The 21970-nt window shown below is 44.0% G+C and overlaps 1 protein-coding gene and 1 pseudogene across 3 annotated transcripts in view; one reads left to right on the top strand and one right to left on the bottom strand.

The window, feature by feature from the left end:
• Positions 1–3247: 3247 nt before the first annotated feature.
• The window catches only part of RRM2B (ribonucleotide reductase regulatory TP53 inducible subunit M2B), a 42123-nt gene continuing 23400 nt past the window's right edge, over positions 3248–21970 (bottom strand). For 2 of the 3 annotated variants that reach the window (XM_055125503.1, XM_004607688.2), the window contains 3 exons: positions 20810–20914; positions 14876–14989; positions 3248–10069 (listed from right to left, as the gene is read on the bottom strand). In XM_055125503.1, coding sequence (XP_054981478.1) covers positions 9917–10069; positions 14876–14989; positions 20810–20914 — 372 coding nt within the window. In that variant the 3' untranslated portion in view covers positions 3248–9916. The remainder of the gene's footprint in view (positions 10070–14875; positions 14990–20809; positions 20915–21970) is intronic. The other variant, XM_055125502.1, reaches the window with a different exon arrangement.
• On the top strand, positions 5229–5398 carry LOC129402689 (U2 spliceosomal RNA; annotated as a pseudogene).

The following is a 21970-nucleotide window of genomic DNA, read 5'->3' as shown; positions in this document are numbered from 1 at the left end:
GTGCCGACTGGTTCAACCCTTTTGGAAAACAGTATGAACGTTTCTCAAAAAATTAGAAATTGAGTTCCCATTTGACCCAGCAATACCACTTCTGGGAATATATCCTGGAGATGCAAAAAAATATAGTCAAAATGACATCTGCACCTGTATGTTTATTGCAGCACTATTTACAATAGTCAGAATCTGGAAAAAACCCAAGTTCGAGAGAACAGATGACTGGTTAATGAAACTTTGGTACATCTACACAATGGAATACTATGCAGATGTTAGAAAAGATGAAGTCATGAAATTTGCATATAAGTGGATCAACATGGAGAGTATCATGCTAGGTGAAATGAGTCAGAAAGAGAGGGACAGACATAGAAGGACTGCACTCATTTGTGAAATATAAAGTCACAGAATGGGAGACTAATACCCAAGGATCGTAAAGACAAGGACCAGGATGATTGCTCCACAGTTTAGAAGCTGGCCTCACGTGCCAAGTAGGGAGGGGGGAAGGCAGCTCAGAGAGAGAAGGAACCACCGAGTAAAGGATGCTTGGAGGGCCCGCTCGGGATGGGAGATGTGTGCTGAAGGTAGACCAAAGACCGAACATGGTTTTTATCTTTACTTTTGTTGATGTGATGGATTATGTTGATTGATTTCTGAATGTTAAACCATCCTTGCATCCCCGGGATGAATCCCACTTGGTCATGGTGTATGATCTTTTTGATGAGTTGTTGGATTCTATTTGCTAGTATTTTGTTGAGGATCTTTGCATCGGTGTTCATCAAGGATATTGGTCTATAGTTTTCTTTGTTAGTGGTGTCTTTGTTTTCTTTTGGTATTAGGGAGATATGTGCCTCATAGAAACTGTTCAGAAGGGTTCCTGTCTTTTCAATTTCCTGGAAAAGCTTGAGGAGAAAACAATATGGACGATTCTCAAAAAACTAGAGGTTGAGCTCCCATTTGACCCAGCAATACCACTGCTGGGAATATATCCCAGAAAAGCCAAAAAGTATAGTTGAAATGACATCTGCACTTATATGTTCATTGCAGCACTGTTTACAATAGCCAGAACCTGGAAAAAAACCCGAGTGCCCTAGAACAGATGACTGGTTGAAGAAACTCTGGTACATCTATACAATGGAATACTATGCAGCTGTTAGAAAAAATGAGGTCATGACATTTGCATATAAGTGGATCAGCATGGAAAGTATCATGCTAAGTGAAATGAGTCAGAAAGAGAGAGAGACAGACATAGAAAGATTGCACTCATCTGTGTAATATAGAATAATAGTCTAGGAGACTAACACCCAAGAATAGTAGAAATAGGTACCAGGAGGTTGTCTCCATGGCTTGGAGGCTGGTCTCTCATTCTGGGCAACTCAGAGAAGGGAATACCAAGTAAAATGTGGTCGGAGGTCATGTGGGGGAAGGGTGATGTGGGCCGAATATAGACTAGAGACTGAACACAATGGCCACTTTATTGCAAACCACAACACCTAATCAGAGAGAGAGAACAAAAGGGAATACCCTGCCATAGTGGCAGTGTGGAGTGGGGGGAGATGGGACTGGGGAGGGTGGGAGGGATGTTGGGTTTACTGGTGGTGGAGAATGGGCACTGGTGAAGGGATGGGTTCTCGAACTTTGTATGGGGAAAACATGAGCACAAAAATGTATAAATCTGTAACTGTACCCTCACGTTGATTCACTAATTAAAAAAAACTATTAAAAAAAAAAGACCGAACATGATGGCCACTTAATGCCTGCATTGCAGACCACAACACCCTAGAGGAGAGAGAGGGTAAAAGGGAATGTGCCTGCCACAGAGGCGGTGTGTGGTGGGGGGCGGCGTAGAAGGGAGGGGGTTGGGGTTGGAGTGGTGGGAGGGATACTGGGAACATTGGTGGTGGAGAATGGGCACTGGTGGAGGGATGGGTACTTGATCATTGTATGACTGAAATATAAGCACAAACATTTGTAAGTTTGTATCTATCTCACGGTAATTCATTAAAAAAAAAATTTTAATTAAAAAAAAGAAAGCAAGTAAATGCTCCAAAATGAGACCAGTGTAAAACCAGCATGTCTCAAAAGACAGGAGAAGCTTGCATAATGAGATCTGCATATAATTGGACAGAAACACAACCCTGAGTGAAAGAACGAGGCCAAACTGCTTTCCTATATAATTCCCACCAAAATTATATATGCTACAAAAAAGAATTTTAAATAAATGCAGTCCATTTGGAGAACCATGAGGTTTTACATACAAAAATAATGAAGTTAAAAGGATAGAGCAATGACTTAAATATACTGTTCAAGAAAGAAAAAGATTTTTAAATATATTCTGAGTTGTCTATATACAGCTGCAAGAAAATACTAAAGAGAGTTCACAAATCTTGATTCCTGAAAAACACATCCTCAGCCCTGCTTCCAGGAAGCCCTTACAGCTGTTGTAAGATGCAAGGAGTGGAAGCACCATGCAGCACCGGATAAATAAGTGGTTCCATCTCAGGCCGAAAGGGCTCACTTTGCAGGTATTCTATCAAAGCCATGGCAGTTTCTCTTGCAGGCCCTCCACTCCAGCACTCCTGGCTGTCAGGAGTGTTTTGGCCAGGGAGCTAGAGAACAGTCCCACTGAGGCAGGCAGACCAGAAGCAGCCAAGAGGGGCAGGAGAAGTGCGTGCTCCTGTCAGGTTCTGAGCAGGAGCCAGGCGAGTTCATCCTAAATGTAAAGAGTAAAGTGGGGGACAATAGCAATCAAGAAACAGATATTTACAAAGGAGGGTGGAGATCAAGTGTGGATTGTAGATACTAGGGCCAGAAGGGGGCTAGGCAGAAATCCGTCAGCTCCCACCTGCCAGGGTTTGTGCCAGGGGTTTGGTATCTGCAACCCAGCTTTTTGTTTGTTTGTTTGTTTGTTTGTTTGTTTGTTTGTATGAGGGACAGACTCTATTACAGAGAGAAAAGATTTTCTATCTGGATTTATGAAAGCACCATAGTTCCATGAAGCATCAAAACATACTGAAGGCACAAAGATAGAAAGATACAAAGAGGAGAAAAGCAAATGTTTCATGTCACTCACAATGGGATACAATATATCCACTTGTATGGGTCCTAGTCAAAAGAAGCATTAAGTTCTATAGAGATAGAATGTACATTTTAACAACATCATGTCTAATTCATTTAGTTTCATGTTCAAAACCTTGACTTGCAATTATCTAAGAGTACTGTAACCAGAGTGGATACTAGAACAATTCTGCAGGTATACTTTTCATAACAATATAATATTACATTATAATTATAACAATATATTGTATATAACATATATAACAATAGGTATAGCTTTTATAAATAAATAAATGTGTATATATATGTATGTATATATATATATATATTGCTTTTTGGGTCACACCCGGTGATGCACAGGGGTACTCCTGGCTCTGCACTCAGAAATTTCCCCTGGCGGTGCTCAGGGGACCATATGGGATGCTGGGAATTGAACCCGGGTCAGCCGCAGGCAAGGCAAACACCCTACTCGCTGTTCTATTGCTTTAGCCCCTATAACAATATAATTTGATCACAGTTTCCCTTAAAAACACAACTACAAACTTCCATTATATCCATTCTATCTGGTACCTTTCCACTTCAAAACCAACTCACTTTTTTTTTCTTTTTGGGTCACACCCGGCGATGTACAGGGGTTACTCCTGGCTCTGCACTCAGGAATTACCCCTGGCGGTGCTCAGGGGACCTTATGGGATGCTGGGAATCGAACCCGGGTCAGCCGCGTGCAAGGCAAATGCCCTACCTGCTGTGCTATCACTCCAGCCCCCAAAACCAACTCACTTTAACAGGATTGCTTTCCTGCTTTCCACTGATGATATCTCCATCCATCATACTTTTTACTTAAAATACACATTTATATTCCTTTCTTATAGTCATATCTCATAGGTTTTAACATCTTTATTTTACTGACATGTTTAACAAGGTGCTAATCATTCTCTCAATTACTATGACTAAGATGTACCCAGCAGTACTCTTTTAAAAGCATTACATCAGTTCCATAGATATTCAAAAGGTTTATAATGTTCACAATTAAAGATCTTATAATATAAAATTCTGAATCCTAGGAAAATATGGATGAGAGAGGGTAAATACATTTACAAGATTCATATATTTCATTTACCTGCATATTCCTTCCATCTTTGCCCACTTCATCACTTCCAGTGGACTGCATTTTGTAATTATATATATTTTAAATGACTTAAACCTCAATTTTTATTTTCTCCAGTAAACAACTCAAATAGTCACATATGCAGTTTAAGCATGTATACTTCGGCAACCCTTGAAAATAACTTAATATAGAGAAAGGAACAAAGTTTTAGATTGTCTATATTTATCTTAATATGAAGGTAAAATATTCCTTCCAGTTTTCTGTTTTATCACCCTTTTTCTTTCATAATTCTTGAGACAAAACTCTTCTGCCAGAATACCTTAAACTTTAAATTCCTTTTTACCACAAAAACATATTTTGTTTTCTGGATATACTCTGCTCCAGAAGCATTCAAAACTTTTCTTTTTTTTTCTTTTTGGGTCACACCTGGAGATGCACAGGGGCTACTCCTGGCTCTGCACTCAGGAATTACTCCTGGCTGTGCTCAGGGGACCATAAGGGATGCTGGGAATTGAACCCAGGTCGGCCGCGTGCAAGGCAAATGCCCTACCCGCTGTGCTATTGCCCCAGCCCCAGAATTCAAAACTTTTAACAATAAGATATTAACTACTTAACTTCAAAATTGAAATCAGCATAAGACTGTGAGTTATCACCATTTTCAGCTCTAATTGGCCTCGGCTGAAAAAAGGCTGAGGAAAGAGAAAGAGTCGGGGGAGGCAGCTGCCTCTGTTTAACAAGGTCATGAAAGCCAAAAGGGCATTTCCAGTTGCTTGGACTTAAAGTGACTCACTTTTTTTCTTCTACAAGAAGACCTGAAGCTGGTCTGAAATTTTAACGCATTAGCTACTCTTTGCTAAGTAGCTCTAGAAATTTTAATTACCAAAAGTCTCAGAGATCAAATAAAATAGTGGTAGGGTAAATTTTGCAACCAATTTTATAACTCTAGAAAGCAGACTAATTCTTCATTACAATTGGCTCAGGCTTGTAAGAGAAAGCCTTGCATTCTCTGAACTCCTAATTCACTTTAGTTTCAGACTCTAGTTCCACAGCTCTTTCTAGATAGTGCAGCTTTATCGCTTCTCGGCCTTTTGGCTAAGATCAAGTGTAGTATCTAGATAGTGCAGTTTCTGAAGCTCAACAGGATTTTAACTGTTAACAATCATTAATGTTTTTCCAAGTAAGAGATTTTAGATTGAGAATTTTAATTTCTCTGTAGCCTCAACTTTCTGGTGAGAAATTTTTATTTAAACTTGGTCTAACAATTTTCAAAAACACTTATACTTTTTTCTTTTCTTTTTGGGTCACACCTGGTGATGCACAAGGGTTACTCCTGGCTCATGGACTCAGGAATTACTCCTGCCGTTGCTCAGCAGACCAGATGGGATGCTGGGAATTGAACCCGGGTCAGCCACATACAAGGCAAACGCCCTACCTGCTGTGCTATCACTCCAGCCCCACATCTAAACTTTTTAAATCGCTGAGTTGCACATCACTCTGGCTTCTCATGATGATGATGCTTGCCCAGGTTTAAGGATTTCTACTTCTGATTTTAACCTGGCTCTAGCTTTTGAGTACTCTACCCAGACAGACAGAGAGACAATGGACTGACTACAAACACCACGTGCACATGTGCAAACGTATACTGTTGAGCGATTGATCTGACCCCTCAAGAATGGCAGGGAGAAAACTGACGGACTGATAAAGGAAGGGTCAGCCCCCAGGGCAAAGTTTGCCCTGTTGGCCAATTGGGAACCTTGGTCAGCAACCCCCCATTTCCCAGCCTGATCAGCCTGTTGCCTGCTTGTTAAAAATGGGTCAAGAAAGCACTTTTGATAATATAAAGCAGGCAAAATAAATTATGACAACGTTGTTGTAAGCCTCAGATGGTATCATTTTTTTTCTAGTTCTGAGACAGAGTTAGAATTTTCTTATCAAACATGGGGATCAGTGGAAGTTCTATTGGAATGGTCCAGAAAATTTTTGGTGGGAACAGGAAAGGTGGGGATGCTAAATTCTTCAGAAGGGACCCATCTTTGTGGGTTTTGGAGTCCTTGCAGGCCTTTTTCCAATGATGTAGGGACATCATTGAGGGCAGAGGGTATTAGGTTTGGAGGGAACTTTTCTGGTGTGGGGGGGTGGTCCTTCTTGGGACAGTTTATTCTCCAGTGACCTAACTCACCGCATATAAAGCAGTGAGGTTTGCTCACATGATAATCCTGCAAGGCAGCAGCCATGTAGGACGATCCTACATCGTGTGTTTTTATGACCCAATCCTTATAATGAGCATGCTGCATGCCCTCACAGGCATTTAGGAGTCATTCCATCCCAGACCAATTGGTGTACCATCTCGTGCTGAATAATGGGGTCTGAGACTTGGCGCTCCACACTCTTTGACTCTCTGAACAAAGTCGGGGAAAAGCTCTGTTGCTTTCCGATGCAGGGAAGTTAGAGACACGCCAGAGGGCCAGAGGGTTCCGTCAGCACCAGGAGTTGGCCTTCCCCAGGACTGACTTGCACATAAACAGACTTGGCAAAAAAAATCCAGTTGGCTGTTGCAATAGGGAGTATGGGTCTTTTGCTACTCCCTCCCCCAGCAGGTGACCTGAAGCCCACATTGGTGGGGTATGAGAGCCTACATTAGGGCGGTCAGCCTCCCAGCACTCATCTCTATAAAAGGCCTCCCACTGAAGAAAACGAGAGCCCGGCAGGACAGCCCGAGCAATGTCCCACCAATCACGGGGAGTGTTAAGCGATAGAGAAGTACTGTACAGTATCAATTTGGTCCAAGGTGCCGTAACGCCATCCTCCTTAATGGTGGTGCATAGATCCTTGAGTCCCTGAGAAGAATAGGGGATCTATGTATGGGGCGCCCCTGGCATTACATGGACTGGATAAAGGGGGATTTTGTCCAGCAGGGCACCAGACTGCTCAGGAACTGAATATGGAGGTGGGATGGGAGTGGTGGGAACTGCTGGCAGGGGCTGCATAGGGCAATTAACAGATTCAGCAGGACCAAGGAAAGGCAGAGTGGCTTTCAGCAGGGCCCATAGAAACAGTATCTGAATCCTGCCCGCCAAGGGCCACCCTGAGTGAACTTCTGTCAGCCTGGGGATGCATCCGAGGCCTCCTGTGCAGTTCAAGCCTCTTCAAAAGACCTAAGGCATTGGCGAAGGGCCAAAAGAACAGTAAAAATTTCAGGGGAAATACTTTATCTCTCACCTGAGCCCTGGATTTCAGACCAGAAGAGTTTGGTGATCGAGGGAGTGATCTCACACATATGCCCCTCAAAAGCCTCACCCTGAGATCAGCTAAGTTTCATGCTGCGAGAGTGGAAGATCTCTTGCAGGTTGCTTAGAATAAGAGAGTCCTTGGAGCTGATAGCTCCCATGGTTACGGGTAGAGGGAGGAAAAGAGGAAAAAGGGGCGAGGGGAAGGAAGGGGCCACTCTCTGGTGCTCGCCTGGCTGATCCATGGTGGGATCTTAAGGTTCCCTTGACATTGGAGTGCAGGCATAACCCCCTGCCAGGTTGCTCTCTTGCAGGGCAAGTCTTCTTCAGCCATTACGGGATCCACGGAACTGCGGGTTGGAGCCCACTCAGACCCCGTAGCCACAGCCGTGGTGCCTTATCCACTCACTCTCCAGATACACTTGGTGCCCCTCACTCACACGTTTTGAATTCAAAGGAGAAAGGAAGAGGCTGCTCCAGCGCTGTGCTGGCACGACTGTGACTGAACAGAGACAGCTCAGGATTAGACAGTTTCGCAAACAGACGTGTAAATGGCCATCGTACACGCAGGTGCGTGGGAGAGGTCAGGAGGAAAATGAGACAAGGAAAGATAGTTGAGGGGCTGAAGAAGCCCGGTATTCCCCCAGATCTGGCCAGGGGAACTCACCCGTCCAAAAACCTCACCGATTACCTTCGTAAATGCCACACATTCAGGGCGCCAGATGTTGGGGAACAGTTTTCCCCCAACATGCCTGGACACGTGCACCAGGTCTGGGCAGACTGGGGTGAAGGATGACGGGCACGGAGAGGCACCCTCTGGGAGCAGCTGAGGGCTGCTCACTTCATTGCCAAGTACACACATATTTTATAGGGGGTCTCGGCTTACAGAAAGGTCCAATCACAGACAGTTTAGCATCATGGGCCTATCAGCTCTCCAGCTCTGCTTTGCCCCGGTCCAATCCCAATCAAGGCTAGATGCTGCACTTAGGATGATGTGCTAAGCATTCATGAGTTTCTGTGACTTGGGCTCATGTGACCAGGAGGTCAAGTGAGGCTCAAGGCCCAACACCCAGTGCTGGCTGACAGCCTGTTCTTGCCAACTTTGCCCGGACACTCCCTTGTGAGGCTTCGCTTCTGGGCCACTTTTCGAGGTTTGGTCTTATCTGCTCCAGTGCCCATCACCATGCACCACTAAGTGGGACTGTTGAGTAAACTGAAAGCTCAATTCCTAGATGTTTTAATAATGTCTGTATCATTTGGCATATCCAGAAAGGCTGGGCCAGTGGACAGTCCCACCAGCAGTGAGAATCCCTTTCTCCTCGCATCCACACCAGCACTGGTTGTCCCTGTTCTTTTTGATGTGTACTAGTCTCTGTGGTATGAGATGACAGCTCATTGTTGTTTAATTTGCATCTCCCTGATGATTCATGGGCTGGATCGGTAGCACAGTGGTAGGGCATTCGCCTTTCACGCGGCCGACCTGTGTTCGATTCCTCTGCCCCTCTCAGAGAGCCCAGCAAGCTACCAAGAGTATCACGCCCACATGGCAGAGCGTGGCCAGCTACCCATGGCGTATTGGATATGCCAAAAACAGTAACAATGTCTCACAATGAAAGACATTGCTGGTGTCTGCTCAAACAAATCGATGAGCAATGGGATGACAGTGACAGTGACAATGATGATTCATGAGTCCATTAGTATTTTTTCTCTGAGGAAGTTTATTCATCTCTTCTCCCCATTTTTTGATGGGGTTGAATTTTTTTTCTTGTGAAGTTCATACTAGAATAAAGACAGACCCTCAGATCAATGGAAAAGAGCCCTGTGCCAGCACTCCAGCCAGAAAGGCACTCTGGTTGAGGAGATAACGGGATGACAGACCTGACAGTCATCACTTGCCTCAGCTAACACACCTGGCCTTGAGAGCGGGAAATATAAATCATTAGCTAACATCTGTAATGAGCCCAATGAAGTGTACCTGATGAGCGTGACAACCAGGTGTGCGCGATAGGCATGTAGGCTACCCTGAAGCTCATGTATAAATATCCTGTGCGAGAGCTAATCAAAAGAGAGCTGCTTGACCTCCAGCTCTCCCCTCTGTGCATGGTTCTTTCTCAGTGGTGGCGGGGAGTCCGAGGTCCACAAAGGGGCAGGGCAGAGGCTTCTCCCCTCCCCACTGCCTCTCCTATAGGGAGTAAGTCCGGTGGACTTACTTACTTACTTACTTGGGGGATCATACTCCGGTTTGCCAGGGTCGACAGGCCAGGACCCTGCCACACTCCTATTCCCTAAACTTAGTTAACATTTCTGTTAAAGGCTAGGGAGGTGCTGGAGTGATAGCACAGCAGGTAGGGCATTTGCCTTGCACACTGCCAACCTGGAGTTCGATTCCCAGCATCTCATTCCCAGTCCCAAGCACAGCCAGGCAGGAGTAATTCCTGAGTGCAGAGCCAGGAGATCCCTGTGCATCTCCGGGTGTGACCCAAGAAGAAAACAAACAATCAAACAACAACAACAAACTCCCCTTGAGAAGGTTTTAAAAATCTGCATCCAAGGTGAAGACATTATCAGCGGTTTCTGCCATAACAGCAAAACGCTGATATTCTGAAACCCGCTTCTCAAAGAAATTTGTTTTCCCCTCCAAAGAAATGTTTTCCATAAAGTCAAAGGGGTTTTCAGCTTGAAAAACCTGAAAAGGAAAAAAATAAGTTACTAGTCATCCTGAAGAAACCGAACGATCTCCCCCGAGCACCATAGGGGCAGAGTGATGGTGTGGCAGGCAGGGAGATGACCTTGCACATGGCCAACCCAGGCTCTGGCCCCGGCACCCCAGATGGTCCCCCAAGACCCACCAGGAATGATCCCCAAGTGAAGAGCCAGGAGTAGGCCCTGAGCACCACCGGGTATGGCCCCCAAAGCAAAGAGAAGAACCGCAGACACCCGGAACTCAGACCTCCCTCCAGGGGCTGAGTCACTAGCGGATCCCCGAGGTTTGAGAGGGTACTCAGACCTCCAATTGAAGAAGATTGAGACCATCCCCTAACTGTCTCTAGAAAAGATGCTAGCATCACTGGGATTCCAAGTAGAAAGAACAAGAGGGTTATTTCAGAAAATAAAGAAATGCATGTTCCGCCAAATGAAACATATGTTCACAGTCAACACACCAAAAGTATAAAAGTATTCTAGTCATTTTTTTTCCTTTATGGGTCACACCTGGCAATGCAGAGGGGTTACTCCTTGCTCTGCACTCAAGAATCATCCCTGGCAGTGCTCAGAGGACCATATGAGATGCTGGGAATCGAACCTGGGTCAGCCATGTGCAAGGCAAACGCCCTACCCACTGTGCTATTGCTCCAGCCCCTCTCGTCATTTTTCAGAGGCATTATTTGGGAATTAAACAAACACTGTATGACAAAATATTCAACTCCCTCCCATCACATAGTATGTCATTAGATACTATTTGAAATCTAATTTGAAGTATTAAAATGAGGATTGTGAATCTAAATTTGTTTCTTGGTTCATGAAAGATGGAGAGGGGCTGGAGCGATAGCACAGCGGGTAGGGCATTGGCCTTGCACGCGGCCGACCCGGGTTCGATCCCCGGCATCCCATATGGTCCCCCAAGCACCGCCAGGAGTAATTCCTGAGTGCAAAGCCAGGAGTAACCCCTGAGCATCGCTGGGTGTGACCCAAAAAGCAAAAAAGAAAGAAAGAAAGAAAGAAAGAAAGAAAGAAAGAAAGAAAGAAAGAAAGAAAGAAAGAAAGAAAGAAAGAAAGAAAGAAAGAAAGAAAGAAAGAAAGAAAGAAAGAAAGGAAAGAAAGGAGGGAAGGAAGGAAGAAAGAAAGAAAGAAAGAAAGAAAGAAAGAAAGAAAGAAAGAAAGAAAGAAAGAAAGAAAGAAAGAAAGAAAGAAAGAAAGGAAGGAAGGAAGGAAGGAAGGAAAGAAAGAAAGAAAGAAAGAAAGAAAGAAAGAAAGAAAGAAAGAAAGAAAGAAAGAAAGAAAGAAAGAAAGAAAGAAAGAAGAAAAGAAAGAAAGAAGGAAAGAAAGAAAGAAAGATGGAGAATCCACATACTGACATACTGACACTAAGTGGGGGAGGAGAGAATTAACCCTGTCTCTATAGTGACCCCAGATAAAATCCATGCTAGCTGAAGAGGCCGCCAAGTTAAATGGGAGACACAAACCAACAAGAAGAGGTCTGTGTTGAGGGGGAGAAGGGGGAGGTCCTTCCAAGAAGTGCTCAGAAGGCCTGAGGCTAACCAGAAGTGTCAGCAAACTAGGCCAGCTGTCCAGAGCAAGGGCCTAAGGATGCAGCAGGGCTCGGGTCATACCAGGCAGGGCTGGGGCAGGAGGAGGGTGCTACAAGGCTCCAGTGAGGGATGCTTGAGGGAAGCATGCGGTGCTGGGGACTGAACCAGGTCTACCATGCACCCTAACCACTGGACTGCCTCCCAAGCCCAAGCTTTTATTTACTGCTTCTGAATTCAAGAAGCAGTTTTGGTGCTGCTTGATGGGCACCATGAGCCATGTCCAAGGTTCAGGAGAAGCAATAAAAGAGAAACAAGAGTGCAGGAGCAGCCCTGCAGGGACTATACACACCACAGGGAAGGGTCTATTCAAACCGCCCAACTGAAAATCAGGCAAAGGCTTTGAATAGACAGATACTGCTCTACTGTAGACGTACAAAAGAACGATAGGCTCATCCAGTGGTGCTCAACCTCATTATCCACTGGGCAAGCGCAAAGCAAGATCATGATGAGGCAGCACCTCCCACGCCATGCGATGGCTCCAGTGAAGACGGAGCATGTTAGTCAGGACACGGAGACAAGGGCACTCCTTCAGTGCCAGTGCTGACGCGAGATGCAGCAGTCGCTTTGGAAAATGGTCTGAGAGCTGCTCTCGTGATTTAAAAAAAAGAGGCTACATGACCTAGCCATCATCTCACTACAGGGCCAAGAAAAATAAAGGCATATTTCATATTTCTGTACAAAAATGTAAATGTGAACTGCACAGTCACATTATGCATGACAGCCATAAAAGCAGAAGCAACCCAAAAGTCACTCGATCAATACAAAAATGAAATTTACTATGTCCACACAATGGAATTTCAGTTGGTCACAAAAGGAAGAATATGATATATGCAACAACACAAACAAAATTTTAAAAGCATTATACCATGAAAAGGAGTTAACTGAGGTGCCACAGATCCAACAGGGGCTGGCTGCTTGCAAAGCAAAGTGCCTTAATCCTTGTTAGCTCTCTGGCCCCTTTTAATTCATCCTAAACTAAAAGAGAGGTTGGTGATATCATGAATGTTAGTATGATTTAGAATCCTTTTTTTGTTCTTGTTTTTGTGTCATACCCGGCGATGCACAGGGGTTACTCCTGGCTCATGCACTCAGGAATTACTCCTGGTGGTGCTTGGGGGACCATATGGGATGCTGTGATTTGAACCTGGGTCAGCTGCATGCAAGGCAAATGACCTACCTGCTGTGCTATCATTCCAGCCCCTGATTTAGAATTCTGTATAAATAATAACCACTTTCTAACGCAAATAATTCTCTTATTTTACAAAAAAATACCATGACAAAAAAATAGTTCTTTTTTTCAGTTCCTTTAATATATTTATTTTGGGGCTTGGGGGCCACACCTGTTGGTGGTGCTTAGGGACACTGGTGACCGCACTTGCCTCTTGCATACATGGCAGGTGCTCCAGCCCACTGAGCTGAGAGATCATACCAGTTTCTGACACGAGTTTAAGGGCTTTAATGGTTTATCAGGCATACTTTGTGACAAGTATTAACTCCATCTTACAAGCAGGAGAATTCAGGCAGAGATAAAGCAAGTTGTGGGCGGATATCCAGTCAGAAAGCGGGAAGCAGGATTGAAAGCCAGGTCATCTCGCTAGCAGACTTCGTCTGAAGCCAGTTGAGAAGCCTCTTTATGAATTCGGGAATGATATCAGAGATAAACCAGATGACGTCAATAACTTAGAGAGGGCAAAGTTCAAAGGGAGCCAGGAGGAGAGCACAAAGGCCTGGAGCACAGTATGCCTGCAAGCTTGAGGCCCCGGGTTTGATCCCTGGCAACACATGAGCCCTGAACCCCACCAGCTGTGGCCCTAGTGGCCTCAGTTGCTTGGGTCAGAGAAGCAGCTCCATGCAAAGCATCATCAGCGTGGGCCCCAGATCCCTGAGCACCACTGGGGAGCCCTCTCCCCCAAATGAATTAAATGATGGAAGTTAAATGCCTTTATGACTGTTTCCTATATACAAGAATTAACCCCCAAATTACAATAGACACTGGCATTTGTATGAGAGTAAACATGTATGTGTACATTAAACCCCATTCACTACCCAGAGATAACCCTACTGGGGCCCTGGGGAGATGAGCAGGGACTGGAGCAGATGGCTGGCATGCGCAGGGCTCCGGGCTGGATCCCCAGAACTGCATGGCTTCCCTGGCACCACTGCATGTAGCACTGGTCATCCCCACGGCCGCTGGGGAGGTGGCCCAAATGTACCAGAATAAAAAGAGAATTCTATTAGATAGCTACACCCGTGAGAAAAAAAAAAAAAAATTGACTGAGCTACCTGTACAGTAGGTAGGGCATTTGGCCTTATACATGGTGGACCCGGGCTCATTCCCCAGAACCCCCTGTCCAAGCACAGTCAGGAGTGATTCCTGAGTACAGAGCCAGGAGTAACCCCTGAGCACTGCTGGGTGTGGCCACAAACCAAAAACCATTCATTGAGCTATTAGTTCAGTTCTAAGATTCATCAGCTTTCTATTTCCATTAGGAATTTCATTTTAAACATCAAAGGATTCTGTGAAGCCAGTTTGTTTATGCAAAAAAGGGGAAAAAAGCCGGTAAGGCATTCTTGTTTGTTTGTTTGGAGGAGTCCACACTGAGCAGTGCTCAGGGACTGTTTCTAGCTCTGTGCTCAGGAATGAGCCCTGACAGTGCTGGGGCTCCAACCATGGTCCCCTGAGGTGCCAGGAAGCCTCTTAAGCCCTGCACCATCTCTCAGGCCCTGTCACAGACATGTTAAAGGTAGGCGAGGCCCAGGGCAGAGGGATATCACACTTCTGCAGTGGGTGTGCTGAGAACCACATGCCTAGAGCATAAATATTAACATCACTGTAATACATAAAGTCTTAATAATAATAATAATAATATACGTTAAAACAAAGAAAAGTAGACTAGCATGTTCAGATGCCATTATTTTATTTCATTTTATTTTATTTTGGGTCATACCCAGAGATTCTCAGGGGTTACTCCTGGCTCTGCACTCAGGAATTACTCCTGGCGGTGCTTGGGGGACCATATGGGATGCCGGGGATTGAACCTGGGTCGGCCGCTTGCAAGGCAAACACACTACCTGCTGTACTATCACTCCGGCCCACAAATGCCGTTAGTGAATATAACAGGTAAGTAGCCTTCCTTGATTCTAACATTTTTAACCAGTAACAAATACACTTTTAAATGCTTTACCTTTGAGAAGCCAAGTTCCACAAGTAACCTGTCTGCTACAAACTCAATATACTGCTTCATCAAAACACAGTTCATTCCAATGAGGTCAACGGGCAAAGCTTCTGTTAGAAACTCCTGAGATATAAGGAAGAACAGAATAGATATAAGACAGAATAATAAATCCACATTTTCCCACCAAAAAGTGGGTTTGGGTTTTCTGATATTCAATCTCCTAAAATAACTGATGCTGGTCAAGGAATGTATTCACAAGTAAGTTCTTTGAACGTGGCAAACAGCCTCCACTTGTTTGAAGATGGTTAGGATGTTGCTCTTCATATTATTTCCCATTCTCACCTATTCTTTTTTTTTTCATAGCAAAAATCTTTTATTTTGCCTGCCAACTATTTCAAAATTTGACTATAGTACATAGTTGTATCTGTTAAAGATAAACAAATTCAATATATGCTTTGATTTTATGAATTTCCTAATTACTAAAATAAACAGTAAAAACATTAAACTACATTTTCTTACTGGTTCAATATGATTGCTATTTGGATATACTATATTATTACTTCTTTATTTTATAACTTTATTAAGTCATCAGTTTAGTTACAGACATTCAATATTCTAACACCAATCCCACCACCATTGAACCTTCCTACCAGCATTACTTCCAATTTTCCCAATCATTTCTAAAACCTGCCCCTAGAGCAGGCCCTCAATTATTTATTTTATACAGCTTATTATAAATATTTTGCTAAAAATATAATTTAAAAAATGTTTCCGTAGCAGAAGGTTAGTGAAGGTTGTTGAATCTCACCATGGAGACATCAAGCCCTTGTAGGAGAGATGTCACCACAGTCACCACAGAGACTGGCCCACATCCAAAAGAACAAAAGCAACCAGTGTTGGCGCAGATGTGGGGAGAAAGGGACTCTCCTTCACTGCTGGTGGGAATGCCGACTGGTCAGCCCTTTTGGAAATCAATATGGATGATTCTCAACAAATTAGAAATTGAGCTCCCATTTGACCCAGCAATACCACTCCTGGGAATATATCCCAGAGTGACAAAAAGGTGTAGTAGAAATGACATCTACATTTGTATATTCATTGCAGCACTATTTACAATAGCCAAAATCTGGAAAAAATCGGAGTGCTCAAAAACAGATGATTGGTTAAAGAAACTTTGGTACATCTGTATCACTGTATCACTGTCATCCCCTTATTCGTCGATTTACTCAAGCGGGCACCAGTAATGTCTCTATTATACTCAGCCCTGAGATTTTAGCAGCCTCTCCTTACTCATGTTTCCCAATGATTGGAGGCTCTTACAGGGTCAGGGGAATGAGACCTACTGTTACTGTTTTTGGCATATCGAATATGTCACAGGTAGCTTGCCAGGCTCTGCCGTGCGGGCAGGATACTCTCAGTAGCTTGCTGGGCTCTCCGAGTTATGTATATATTGGTACATCTACACAATGGAATACTATACAGCTGTTAGAAAAGATGAAGTCATGAATTTTGCATATAAGTGGATCAACATGGAAAGTATCATGCTAAGCGAAATGAGTCAGAAAGAGACAGACAGACATAGAAAGATTGCGCTCATCTGTGGAATATAAAATAACAGAGTAGGAGACTAACACCCAAGAATAGTAGAAATAAGTACCAGGAGGTTGGCTCCATGGCTTGGAAGCTGGCCTCACATGCTGGGGGAAAAGGCTGTTCAGATAGAGAAGGGAACATAAAGTAAGCTCTGGTTGGAGGACCCGCTCGGGAGGGGAGATGCATGCTGAAAGTAGACTATAGATTGAACATGATGGCCACTCAATATCCCTATTGTGGACCGCAACACCCAAAAAGAGAGAGAGAGAGAACAAAAGGGAATGCCCTGCCACAGAGGTGGGGGGGGCGTAGGGGGAGGGAGGATGGGATTGGGAGGTGGGAGGGATACTGGGTTAACTGGTGGTGGAGAATGGACACTGGTAGAGGAAAGGGTGCTCGAACATTGTATGAGGGAAACACAAGTATGAAAATGTGCAAATCTCATGATGACTCACTAATTAATAAAAAAAAAGAAAAGATGAAGTCATGAAATTTGCATGTAAGTGGATCAACATGGAAAGTATCATGTTGAGTGAAATGAGTCAGAAAGAGAGAGACAGACATAGAAAGATTGTACTCATCTGTGGAATATAAAGTAACAGAATAGGAGACTAACACCCAAGAGTAGTAGAGATAAGAACCAGGTCTGCCCGATAGCTTGGAAACTGGCCTCATGTGCTGGGGGAAAAGGCAGCTCAGATAGAGAAGAGAACACCAAGTAGAGGATGTTGAGAGGACCCACTCAGGTTGAAAGATGCGTGCCGTCATGAAAAAGTGCTCTACATCACTAATCGTCAGAGAGATGCAGATCAAAACAACCATGAGATACCACCTCACACCACAGAGACTAGCACACATCCAAAAGAACAAAAGCAACCGCTGTTGGAGAGGATGTGGGGAGAAAGGGACCCTTCTACACTGCTGGTGGGAATGCCGGCTAGTTCAGCCCTTTTGGAAAACAGTATGGACGATTCTCAAAAAACTAGAGGTTGAGCTCCCATTTGACCCAGCAATACCACTGCTGGGAATATATCCCAGAAAAGCCAAAAAGTATAGTCGAAGTGACATATGCACTTATATGTTCACCGCAGCACTGTTTACAATAGCCAGAATCTGGAAAAAACCCGAGTGCCCTAGAACAGATGACTGGTTGAAGAAACTCTGGTACATCTATACAATGGAATACTATGCAGCTGTTACTAAAAATGAGGTCATGACGTTTGCATATAAGTGGATCAACATGGAAAGTATCATGCTAAGTGAAATGAGTCAGAAAGAGACAGACAGACATAGAAAGATTGCACTCATCTGTGGAATATAGAATAATAGACTATAAGACTAACGCCCAAGAATAGTAGAAATAAGTACCAGGAGATTGTTTCCATGGCTTGGAGGCTGGTCTCTCATTCTGGGTAACTCAGGGAAGGGACCACCAAGTAAAATGTGGTTGGAGGTCATGTGGGGGAAGGGTGAGGCGGGCCGAATACAGACTAGAGACTGAACACAATGGCCACTCAACACCTTTATTGCAAAACACAACACCTAATCAGAGAGAGAGAGAACAAAAGGGAATTCCCTGCCATAGTGGCAGGGTGGGGTGGGGGGAGACGGGACTGGGGAGGGGGGGAGGGATGTTGGGTTTACGGGTGGTGGAGAATGGGCACTGGTGAAGGGATGGGTTATCGAACTTTGTATGGGGGAAGCATGAGCACAAAGATGTATGGATTTGTAACTGTACCCTCACGATGACTCTCTAATTAAAAATAAATGAATAAATTAAAAAAAAAAGAAAGATGCGTGCCGAAAGTAGACTACAGACCAAACATGATGCCACTCAGTACCTCTATTAAAAACTACAACACCCAAAAGGAGAGAGAACAAAAGGGAATGCCCTGCCGCAGTGGCAGGATGGGGTGGTGGGGGTAGGGGTGGGGGTGGTGGGAGGGATACTGGGATCATTGGTGGAGGAGAATGGGCACTGGTGGAGGGATATAAACGAAATGCAAACATGAAAGTTCATACGTTTGTAACTGTACCTCACAGTGATTCACTAATAAAAAATTTTTTTAAAAAGGGAGATGACTAAGATGTAGTTACAGATCAAGCCTTCTGTGTTTATATTGTGTTGAGATTGGATGCCTCTATATTCCATTCCATCCAATCTGGTGTGCTTCTTCTGGTTTACCAGTCTTGTAGAGTTTTACATGCTCCAGGGAGTCAAAATTTTTAATCGGATGATACAGCTGGAGTTAAATTTTTAACTGGGTGGACTTTGGGGCCTGTCTGTGAGTGCTTGGGCATTTGGAAGAACAGGGAGATGGCAGAGGTGAGAGGTGAAGGGTAGCCCATCCCCGACTCTGGAGAAAACCTGGAGATTTCGATCAAAAAACCTGCATACCTGAGTTTTTCAGTGGGTTCATTTCTGGATGAGGCTTGTCTGAGCAGTGGGGTGCGGCTGGGAACATGGCACTGATTGTGGAGTGTGGAGGTTTTAGGCTGCTGGGGCTCTGTTTGACCCAACCCACTCCGATCACGCATTCTCAAATAGCCCAAATAAATGAAAACTAAATGCCAAGAACTGGGATTTTTTGATTTGGTTTCAGTCATACAGTGTTCCAACATCGGTCCCTTCTCCAGTGCATATTTCCTGCCACCCATGTCCCGAGTTTCCCTCCCACCTGCCCTTCCCCCACAGCCTGCCTCTATGGCAAACACTATTCTTCTCTTTCTCCTCTCTCTCTTTCTTAATTTCCTTTTAGGCGCTATGTTTTCAATACTGTCTTGATATAAAAACAAAACAAAAAGGTTTTCTACCAAAATATCTAGAAATAAATTCACCAAAGATGATTCTTTAAAAAAACTGTTAAAAAAATGATGACTATTGTTGGCAGGGTTGGAGTGGTAGTATAGCAGGTAGGGCACTTGTCTTGCAGGCTGCTGACTTGGTTTCGATCCCTAGCATTCCATACGGTCCCCTGAATACCACCAGGAGTAATTCCTGATTGCAGAGAAACTTCTGAGCCATGCTGAGTGTGGCCCAGAAAAGAGGGAGGGGGGAAGAGAATGACTGTTGGTGGGAACATGGCCACTGAAGGAAGCTGGCACAGGGAGGAAACTCAAGTAACAAAGAAAATAAGACAAAAATCAATTGGATTGTGGATTGGAAGATCAAGTGAATAAGCCAATATTCCACCTATACTAAAAGACAGTTATGAAGTGTCAACAGAGGAGATACAAGACATTTCAACCATTTGGATTTGATTCTGAAGATAGTTAAAGATACCAAAATGCGAGGCCAGAGATAGTACAGTGGGGAGGGTGTTTGCCTTGCAGTGGCTGACCCAGACTTGATCCATGATACTCTATATTTTTTGATAGGGTTGGATTTTTTTTTCTTGCAAAGTTTTAACAGTACTTTATATACCTTGGATATTAACCCTTTGTCAGATGAGTGGTGGGAAAATAATGTTCCCCAGTCTGTAGGTAGCTCTTTGTATTATTTGCGGAGGGGGGCATACCCAGCAACACTCAGAGGTTACTCCTGACTATATTCAGGGAACATTCCTGGCAGGCTCAGGGGTGCCAGGGATTAAACCCAGGTTGGCGGTGTGCAAGGCAAATGCCCTGTCCACTGTACTATCACTCTAGCCTTTGTCTTTGTATTCTTGACCACATAAAACTGATACCATATTTTTGTACCACTAAATTATATGTTTATTATAACATCCAGAGACTATAAAGCCACGCTCCCAGAAGAGAGTGACTCAGAGTCTCTTGCCCCCATGCCTGGCTGTCTTCACTGGAATCCCTCAGAAGGATGGGTTGAGTTTCCCTCCACACCCTGAGCAGAGCCCCGGCAGCCGAAGACCTCTGGAACCCAGCCACAGCCATGCTCAAGGCCCCTCTCCACACGTTCAGATGAGCCTCATGCATGAAGGAACTGGAAGAGGAACCCAGGTGTGCAGGACCCGGGGCTGAGATCTCCAAGCCTGCTCAGACATCTTATAGCCTAGTTCTCCCTCTCAGAGAACCTGGCAAGCTACCAAGAGTTCCCCGCACGGGAGAGCCTGGCAAACTCCCCATGATGTACTCATATGCCAAATACAGTAACAAAGATGGGTCTCATTCTCCTGACCCTGAAAGAGCCTCTAATGTGACACCATTGGGAAGGACGAGTAAAGAGATGCTGCAAAAATTTCAGGGCTAGGATGAATGAAGATGTTACTGGGCCCACTTGAGCAAATTGAGGATCAACAGTGACAGTGATAGTGAAATTATATGTGCCAACCTAATCCAATAATGGTATAGATATGAGAGCCCTGGGCTAATAAGAGTTGTTTCCCTACTTACCTGTTCAATTCCAACAGCATTAGCAATGATTTCCGTCACCCTTTCTTCCGAAGGCTTATTCACTAAGTAATGAAATATCAGACAAGCAAAGTCACAATGAAGCCCCTACAACAGGAGGAAAACATCACAGTCAAAGAAAATTGAATCAACTATTTTTACATAGTGACCTAACAGTTTATAAGATAGGTTCTGGGACTGCAATGTAAAACTTCTAGATGACAGAAGAGGCACCAATAAGGACAGAAATATCCTATCTTCAAGTAAAATGACAAATAGAATCATCTAGAATGGAAAGTTTCCAGAGCCAGCAAATCTGATTTTATGAATATTGAAGAATTTGTTAAAAACAAATCTGCAACTGAAAGTATTTGGAAAGGAAAATAAAACAAGAAAAAAATGCCAATACAAAAGTTCATTCATTTCTAGTGACTAAGAAATTTTAAGCAATGATTGGAAAATAATATGCACTAAAACAAAAGGCAAGGGCCAGAACAATAGTACAGCCAGTAGGGCATTTGCCTTGTATACGGCCGACCCGGGTTTGATTCCCAGCATCCCATATGGTCCCTCAAGCACTTCCAGGAGTAATTCCTGAGTGCAGAGCCAGAAGTAACCCCTGAGCATCGCCGGTGTGACCAAAAAAGAAAAAAAAAGAAGAGGCAAGACTCTGATGTCCAAACAGTCGATATTTCTATTAAAAAAGAATGGCAGGGGTGGAGAGACAGGTCAGGTGGTGGAGTGATTGCTTTGATATAAGAAATTAAGGTGCCAGTTGTAGCTGAAAATTTTTTCGAAAAGGCACAACATAAAAATGAATTCCGGTAGCAAAGCACTTGCCCTGTACCCAGAAAACCCCAGTTTGATCCTTGACTATGCATATCGTCCCTAAATACCACCAGGAGTAATCTCTGAACACAGTGCTACAAAAGTGCCCTGAGCACTCTCCAAAATGAATTAAGTGCAGTGAAAATAGAAGTCAAGGAAGAATATCATTTGAAACTGTATGAAACGAAAATGACACTGCAGAAAATTCAAGCAAAGAAAGATTATTTTGTATATGCTCCGGAACAGAAGGTTATGCAAATACCAGAAAAGGGTATCAGAACAGAGCAAGAAAGGGTCCAAAATCACAGAACAGGTGGTATGAAATTTAAAAAGACA

This window comes from Sorex araneus, chromosome 2, assembly GCF_027595985.1.
Source record: "Sorex araneus isolate mSorAra2 chromosome 2, mSorAra2.pri, whole genome shotgun sequence".
NCBI classification, from domain to species: Eukaryota; Metazoa; Chordata; class Mammalia; order Eulipotyphla; family Soricidae; genus Sorex; species Sorex araneus.
This window is presented reverse-complemented; position numbering and strand designations above follow the sequence as displayed.